This window comes from Triticum dicoccoides, chromosome 5A, assembly GCF_002162155.2.
Source record: "Triticum dicoccoides isolate Atlit2015 ecotype Zavitan chromosome 5A, WEW_v2.0, whole genome shotgun sequence".
Lineage (NCBI taxonomy): Eukaryota > Viridiplantae > Streptophyta > Magnoliopsida > Poales > Poaceae > Triticum > Triticum dicoccoides.
Genome location: NC_041388.1, coordinates 601,178,161 through 601,186,917, shown reverse-complemented (window position 1 = coordinate 601,186,917; position 8,757 = coordinate 601,178,161). Strand labels below are relative to the sequence as shown.

At 42.6% G+C, this 8,757-nt stretch overlaps 1 protein-coding gene across 1 annotated transcript in view; it reads left to right on the top strand.

The window, feature by feature from the left end:
- The window catches only part of LOC119300116 (mitogen-activated protein kinase kinase kinase 5-like), a 74,374-nt gene extending 66,020 nt beyond the window's left edge, over window positions 1-8,354 (top strand). Inside the window, exons 2-12 of the mRNA XM_037577179.1 lie at window positions 4-506; window positions 1,445-2,095; window positions 2,169-2,256; window positions 2,565-2,627; window positions 2,708-2,871; window positions 3,195-3,270; window positions 3,755-3,814; window positions 6,696-6,815; window positions 7,322-7,531; window positions 7,611-7,690; window positions 7,804-8,354. Coding sequence (XP_037433076.1) covers window positions 4-506; window positions 1,445-2,095; window positions 2,169-2,256; window positions 2,565-2,627; window positions 2,708-2,871; window positions 3,195-3,270; window positions 3,755-3,814; window positions 6,696-6,815; window positions 7,322-7,531; window positions 7,611-7,690; window positions 7,804-8,029 — 2,241 coding nt within the window. The 3' untranslated portion in view covers window positions 8,030-8,354. The remainder of the gene's footprint in view (window positions 1-3; window positions 507-1,444; window positions 2,096-2,168; window positions 2,257-2,564; window positions 2,628-2,707; window positions 2,872-3,194; window positions 3,271-3,754; window positions 3,815-6,695; window positions 6,816-7,321; window positions 7,532-7,610; window positions 7,691-7,803) is intronic.
- The last annotated feature ends 403 nt before the right edge of the window (window positions 8,355-8,757 follow it).

Here is an 8,757-nt window from a genome sequence, read left to right as displayed (position 1 = left end):
AAGCGCTCCGCCCACCGCCCCTCCTCCGCCTCCGCCTCCACGCCCGCCTCCCCCGCCCGCGCCTCCACCTCCCGCATCCCCCGCCACGGCGGCGCCGGCGACCCCGACCACCTGCCCCGCCTCACCAGGCAGCACCGCCTGCGCCATGTCGACGACATCGAGGTCGGGGCCTCCGCGCTCCGCCTCGACGACCCGCACGCCGCCCCGCCCTCCTCCTCCTCCTACCCCGCCAGGAGGGACGCGGTCTGGTCCGGGCTCGCCACCGCCAGCTCCACGCCGATCTCGAGGTCCCCGAGCAGCATGATGGAGGCGGCGCCGGCCAGGTCGTCGTCCACGCCCATGCTGCTGCCGCACCCTCTGCCGCTGCCCCACCATGACGACTCGCCGTGCCGAGGGCCTGGGAGGCCGCTCCCCTCCCCGAGGATGTTCGACGGGGATTGCAACGGGTCGGCCGAGTTCCTGGGGGTTGCAGAGACTGGAGGCGAGAGGCCGTCCACGTTTCCAAGGTGGGGATGCATTTTGTTTGTTTTGTACTTCCTCCGTTCCAAAATAAGTGACTCAACTTTGTACTAACTTTAGTACAAAGTTGAGTCACTTATTTGGACGGAGGGAGTACTAGTTTAGTACATGCTTCAAGCTTCCTTCCTTTGCTGTTCAAGTTCGTATAAACAGCGTAACCTTGTTAGTTCTGTTTTAGTACTGATGAAGCGATTAGGGTGTTAGCAAGGAGGCCACTAGCAGTGATTTCTGAATGAGGTTGGGGTTACCAACAATATGGGCATATAAGAAGGCATGACACATGACACTATATACTAAAACTGCCACACTAGTAGCATTTCGACCACTTTGCAGGGCAGAATGTTTTGAGGTTGGTGAGAACAGTTTAGGTGAACAATAAGATGACCAGGGAAGATGGCCTTTGCTATAGTCTAACCATGTTGACGGTCTGAAATTAGCTTGGATTAGGGCTTCAGACATACATTGCTGCATAGTTGCATTCTACCAAGAGGGTTTTAGGCTTTCTGTGAACTTATTAGCTTATGACCAGGAGATCATAGCACCTTAGCAAAAATTGGATGATATGTCACGAAGAGTTATTGTGGTTTTGGACCCCCAGAACGAGTTGAGACAATTTGCTGTTTGGTGCTATGATACCCCCATAACATTTTTACTTGATGATGCTTGGTTAAGCTACTTGCCAGTTTATTAGATCTTGACATGAAAAAAAGGCTGGCTCAGATTGTGATTTTTAACTGATGAGTGACTGAGATTGTTTCAGTACTGAAGTCAGTGAAGTGTAATTTGCTTTGATTAACTTCCATGAAGCTGCTAGTAAGGAAGATTGTACATGAACATGATTATTAAAAAAAAATGTTGTCATGCCACACTGATCAGATTAACTCCATATCCATGTTTCTGATGTTGTTAATGTCTCTGGTGATAGATTTATGCCCCACCAAACTGTTCAAAAGGTTCACGAGCACAATGACTTACGGTCAGCTGGCACACATGGGGCCACCTGTGGCCAACGGAGAAAGACATATAAAGAGAAGTTCCAGGATGGTCCAACTGAAACTTTGAACTTTAGGTTGAATATTCCTGCTAAAAGTGCCCCGAGCAGCGGGTTTTCAAGTCCTGTACAGAGTCCTCGAAGGTTGAGTAATGTAGACTTCTCATCTGCTGCAATATCCATCCAAGGTAGCAATATATTGTCAGCACCATCACCATGGTCTTCAGATCAATCAGGATCTTCACCCCCTTCCACCTCACCTGAAAAATTTGTGGGTGGCCAGGAGCGATCTCCTCGCTCTAGTCCTTTGAGAAGTCCTGCTCTTAGATCAAGATACCCAAGTGCACCTCCATCACCAATGCATACAAACTTGTTCCCAGAGAACCACACTTCTCGTCCTGAGGGCAATCTGAGTGCCAATCTTCACCCATTACCTCTTCCTCCTGTTTCAATGAGCCCAAAGCAAACAAATTTTGGCCACCCGTCAGTTCCAAAAGTCGAGACACCCTCAATGGCTGGTCAGTGGCAAAAAAGGAAGCTCATCGGCAGTGGCACATATGGCTGTGTATATGAAGCTACCAATAGGTATGTTATATTTCATTTTTGTTGTAGTAATCGCTTCTCTAAATTTTGAACATACCATCACACCAACATACAGGCACACCGGAGCTCTTTGTGCCATGAAAGAGGTTAACATAATTCCTGATGACGCAAAATCAGTTGAGTCTTTGAAGCAATTGGAACAGGTTCGGCCATACTTGTTTTGATGTTGCTTATTTCTGCTTATGGAGATCATTAGTCTTGTTCAATGTGATTGTTTAATGTTCTCTTTTCTTGTTGAGGATTAAGAAGCATATTTTTACTTATGCTCACATTTGGTTTGTCTTCCTTTTACCACTATACAATACTTCTTAAGTATATGTAAAACTCTGACCATACTTGTTTCATTTTTCTGAACTTGGTTGGGTAATAACTGTATACCACTATTTTCTTATGCTATCTAAGGATCATGCAATTATGCACTTCGTCTGATTGCTCATCACCTTTGTTTCAGGAAATTAAATTCCTTAGCCAATTTAAGCATGAAAACATAGTGCAGTACTACGGCAGTGAAACTGTAAGTTCTACTTGCCCACACCGAGGGAATTAACAGTGCTATATAATTTTGCTATTAACGGTGATATGGGCACCTTGCAGACTGAAGATAGATTCTACATATACCTGGAATATGTTCATCCGGGTTCAATTAATAAGTACATTAGTAAACATTGTGGTGCAATGACAGAATCAGTTGTCCGCAACTTCACTCGCCATATCCTTAACGGTCTTGCTTTCCTCCATAGCCAAAAAATTATGCATAGGTAATTTTTCTTTTTCATTATTTGTTCTTTATCTGATAATTGTTCGCCACTGGCTGTTTCCTAACTTTCTGAACCTAACCTTTGTTCAGTTTTTTACATTATCTCTTGTTTTTCCCTTATACCATTTGTCAGATTGCTTGGTCCTATTTTTCCCTTCCAACTTTATTTTGCATTCAGTTCATTTTGTTTTCTTGAGCCTCTTGTACAGCTCTATCCACATCTCAAGGGCTGATTCTGATCCCATTATTGTCTGTTAGCAAGTATTGGTTGGCTAAAATGACACATGGATGATGGATGTAGATAACATTATTATACTTTTGCAGGGACATTAAAGGAGCAAATTTGCTTGTTGATGTCAATGGCGTGGTTAAATTGGCAGACTTTGGAATGGCTAAGCATGTGAGTTCCACTTTGCGTCTTGGCTTATAATTTTTGACAGCACTGGCACTTTGCACATAAGTACTTAGTAGTCACTTTAATGTCTCGTCGGCTCGTAAGTACTCAGTAGTCACTTTGAGAAGGATTAGACACAGATGAACATTTGCCTACCTTTAATTTTACGTCGCATTATGACCACCTGAGCATTATGTCTGCCATAAGCTGTTAATCGTAATTTTGACATTTGATATGAGTACTTGGTAAAACATTTCAATATTTCTTAGTTGGATTGGACCATTGGTTATTATTTCGAAGTAGTTTGATATGACATTAACTTTGGTATTCCTTACTTCTATAGTTATATTTTTAGTGCATACCCTGAGAGGCAATGAATTTACTATTACACCGTTTATTTTTCTCTTGGACCTGCGCTTTCAGGTTTTTCTTATTTGCCATGGTGCTACTTTTGTAATTAATTTGCTTGACTGTTTCTTCTTCTTTTCAGTTGAGCACTGCAGCTCCAAATCTTTCACTGAAAGGAACACCATACTGGATGGCCCCTGAGGTGCGAACTAGTTAGTCTTTATATTAATCATAGTTTTCCTTTTTCCTCATCATGGTAAGGTTAATTTCGGATTCTCAAGCGTAGTAGGCATTGTTTTATTTACTGACGTGCAGAAAATACTTGTGCGTTCTAATTTGTTGACGACAGCCAAAGTAAACTGCATCACAGTTTCTGTTGGATACCATGTAAATGTAATGCATTAGTCCACTACACTACTTAGGAACACATATAAAGCAGTTAAGCCTGTTTTAGCGAGTCTCGTGCTCATCGAAAGGTTCCAGGTTGTAGCTGGGTCTGTTAGACCAAATAGGGCTACCTCCACTCTTAGGCTTCTTCAGTTGGAGCTAGAATCACCTTTTTGCATACCAAAAAGGCAAAAACACATCTAGGGGCCTTGAATTGTTCCATCAGTTTCACATTTCGTTTAGAAAAAAACTATCGGAAGGTGATACATTGATAGTCCCACCCAACTGGGCATTTCAATAAGGTTTGTTTGATCCACCCAACAATGGGATTTGTCCTATATACATTCATCCCACTTCCAAAACTACTGGCTACCCACAACTCCAAGTCAATGGCAATGCAGCACTTGGTTCGGTTCGGTTCCGGCACCCTCGCTGTCTTTCCTCTGCCATGTAGGATTGACACGCCTACTCCATACCTCGTGTTGGATGTCGTGATGTTGTTTCCAAGAAATAAAGGATGATGGTGACGGCATCACACTCCTCCATCCACCTTTACCTGTGTCTCCTTCACACTTTCATGCTGGACCGCAATCGCTACTGCCTCTTCTGAGTCAGATTTGGGCACCACCAGGAGGATTCAGAAGGAACTCAATGGTGGAATCTTCAATCACGAGTTCCACAACCTTCAACACATACGGCGATATCAAGGATAAGTACAGGTTGTTGATGGCTGTCAGAGCCAGCTAAGAGTGATGGATAAAATCTTCTGTTTAGTGAGGAGGTCGATTTTTTTGTCTCTGTAGTTTCCTCTCTCTAGGTTCTGTATAAGGGAGGTTGTTTTCATATATTGGGTCGTTGTAAACTCTTTCTTGCTTAATATATTCACGTGCAGCTCTCCTGCATGTTCGTGAAAAGATTTGGGAACCACCATGGCTGTGTAGATAGTCACTCTTAATGGAGCTTCTGTTATGATGTATGCTTTTTGCTTCTCTTCTCACACACCCTCAGTCTTGAGGTCACCGCGGTCGATATGCAGCTTCACCCTTGTAAAATGGCTGTAAATACGTTATCTTAAGAGAAATTTAACCACAGGGGTCTACCCTACTGTTTCCTTGTGAGTAATTAACTGAAACTAGCTCAAAACCTCCTGAAACTTTGTCAAAACTTTCTGACAACTACATGATAGCTCAATTCCAGGGATCTGAAACTTGCTGAAATCCACATGAACTTGCTACCCTGTTGTAGGTTTTGAAACCCATATGTTAGAACTTTGTTCTGAAGCCTGAAACATTCTTGTAACGCAGTAGCAAAATCTGAAACAAAAAACGTGGTTAAAGGGGAACGGATCCCTCCCTTAACTGCACATTGTTAGATAGAAGATGAGACCTTTCTGCGGATTTCACGCAGATAGCACCCCACAGGTTCGAACGCTGGTCGGTGAGTTTACCACCGTAAACTCTAGCCACCGAGCTAGCGCTCGGTTCTCGTGAAACCTGAAACCTGAGTTTGTTGATACACGAAACTTGCCGAAAGCTTGCTGCTGAAACTGAATTTTTACTGAACCATGAAGCTTGACTCCTAAAGGAATGATCCTTTAGTGCAGTCATCGTCTCATTGCGCATGAGGAAGACCAACATGGTTATAGCCTGTGCTGCATTGATGGCATGTGACAACACCTTGAAAAGGTCTGCTAGAGGTGGACATCACACTGACAATGCCAGCAAGGTATTTACAGCATATTCCCCTGGGCCTGCATTGAGGCCATGGCAAGTTCTCAACCGTTAGTACCTGCAGGTGGATGATTTTGGGACTAAAGCACTTGAGATGGTGTGAGTTCGGTTCTCTGATTAGGTTTGACCAAGTGGTTGATACCTATCCTGTCTAGCCATGCCAATAATTTTTAACATTTAAAGATTGAACTGCATTTGCGCAATGTAAAATAATGACTTCTCAAGCAGAGAAACTGTGTGTAGCCCACCAAAAATGCTTACATCCATTTCATGTAGTCTTCTTGTGGACATGGCGCTCAGGCAAGAAAAGCAGATGTTCCAAATTCTCAAAAGCGATTCATGCATTTAATGGAACTTTATTTTCATGCAATGTGTTTGCTACAGCACCTAAGAGAGCTGATTTCTCGAACATTCAGCCTGCCTAAGGTATTATAATTTCCATAAAATCACGCCAATAACTTAAACATGTGAACAATATGCTCAGGGGATGCTTATCATCCCACATAGATTAGATTTTGTGACGACCTTTACTAACTTTATATGTCTTGAAATTAAGAAAGAACATCCACTTAATAACATCCTTAAACTACAGAAGTTCACGTTTCAACCTTAAATTCGTAAAAGGGCAAGAAAACACCGATTTCACAATTTATGGTTGAAATAAGCAGTTTACATGTTCAAAGTGAAATGTTAACTTGTGTCTTGTGCAGTAGTTCAAGATTGCAAAGTGTTTTTTTTCTTCTAAATCTGATAGCATTTTTGGTTTGCACTCTTGTTTGATATGAAATCATTTAGTTTGAATGGATATTTTACTGTAGAATCACATCATTGGGCATACTGCTAAGTTGGCATTTAGATTTACAAATTCTTTGGTTTTGCCTTTTGGTTTGTTTCATAGAGCTGTAAGCTGCATCTCATTGGTCATTGCTTATATGGCACAGTCACACTTGCACATTTGTATCCCAGGTTGTCCAGGCTACACTTGTCAAAGATGTAGGCTACGATCTTGCTGTTGATATCTGGAGCCTCGGTTGCACAATTATTGAGATGTTCACCGGCAAGCCTCCTTGGAGTGGTCTTGAAGGGGTAAATAATTCAAACCTTTGTCCGTTTTGTAAAATCAGGATGTGTTGTATGAGTTGGACTTATGTAATTAGGGTAGCTCGCTTCTCATTAGTTAGTTTTGTATATGAATGATGATAATTGCCACACATTGGTACATTGGTCTAAATAAAATTGCGAATGGAGAAGTAATGTACTCCCTTCGTTTTTTATTTACTCCACATATTAGCTTTTTCTAAAGTGAAACTTTACAAACTTTGACCAAGTTTATAGAGAAAAATATTAACATATACAATACCAAATCAATACCATAGATTCATCATTGAATATATTTTCACATCATATTCATTTTTTGCTGTAAATGTTCGTATTATTTTCTATGAACTTGGTCAAACTTTATAAAGTTTGACTTCAGTCAAAGTTAACATGCGGACTAAATAAAAACGGAGGGAGTATGTCAACATTTGGGTATTTCCCTTCCCTGTCTTGGGATTCTGAAGCATGGAATCTGCTTGTCTGTGGTGCAACAGCCTGCCGCAATGTTTAAGGTGTTGAATAAAGACCCACCAATTCCAGATAATTTATCATCAGAAGGGAAGGATTTTCTGAAAGGCTGCTTCAAGAGAATCCCGTCTGAGAGACCTACAGCAAGCAAGCTGCTTGAACACCCATTCATCCAAAATTCAAATCACTTCAGCCAGCACGTTTCTGTACATTCTCCTGCAGGAAATAAATCCCCAGTAAGCTTGCCTCAGTTGCTGTATCCCCTTGAGTTTCGAGATTTTTGTGGACGTTCATGACTTTTCATGTTAATGCCAGGATGCTGGACACTGTTCAAGAGAAAAGAAGTCCTGGAAGACTGAGCCTTGTGTGAGAGGGAAACAGACAAATACAAACGGGTGTGTACTTTCTTCACACTTCTCTGTCTGTAATTTGATGTTTGATCTGTTCATGAAAGGTTTGCACTATTACAGATCTTGACCTTGTTATTCTTTTATTGCCTTCCGACCAGCGAAACAAGCAGCTCTAGATGTCCCGGGTCATTGGGTCATCGTTTGACCGCCCCAATTAGCTTGGATACTCATAGCTTGTCCCCTCCACCGACGAGTTATAAGTCTAGTTCTGGTTCTTCAGCTCATAATACACCGAACGGCATGCATTTTTCAATCGCATACCCTCAGCCCAGTCCACTACCGAGGCCTAACGGAAAGGAATCATTAAACATGTTTTCGTATTGAAGAAGGATGGGCAAGCAGTCGTGTAAAGTATCGATGTAAAGAACGTCCCCTCGGTAATGATTGCAACGGGATATGTGTATGCTTATTTTCGGGGGAAATGTGGTGATCCCTTTGTAGCAAATTGTTTAGGGTTAGCTGTAGGTATAGCTAATGTTCCTGATTGTTGCCAGCACATAGGACATTAGGGTTGTAGTTGTAGCCTGTGTGGTGTTCATGTTGTAATCATGCCTCGATGTAATCATTTTTGATGATTTTTTGGGGGGGGTCTTGAGTAATAATATGCGTGAATTGGCAACAGGAGATCAAGATAGACAATGTTTGTGTCTGTGCTCTCTGGGTTCAAAATTGGAACGTATTGTGTATTGTTCAGTGGTGGTAATTGCTTGCTCATTTGTTGTGGTCACGAGGTCCATGCTGGTTATTCTCCCTTGGCTTGATGAGCTTATTTATCATCACCCGATGGGCTACTTGCAGTTGTATCTTCAGTGGTATGTAAGTTCCAGGCAAATCTATGTGTCTCTGTAGAACATGCGTTCTCCATAGCCACGAAATAGCCTTTGGCAGTGTGATTGACACGATAATGATAAAATGATACAACGTCATGGATTCACGGCAAGCGATCGCCTCCAGCGTCTCGGGATTGTCGACTCCCTGAAACACAAATGCAAGGCCGAGGCTCCCAGGTATTGCCCTTGCGCGTCGCGAGCAGCTGCCGCAACCGTGCCCAT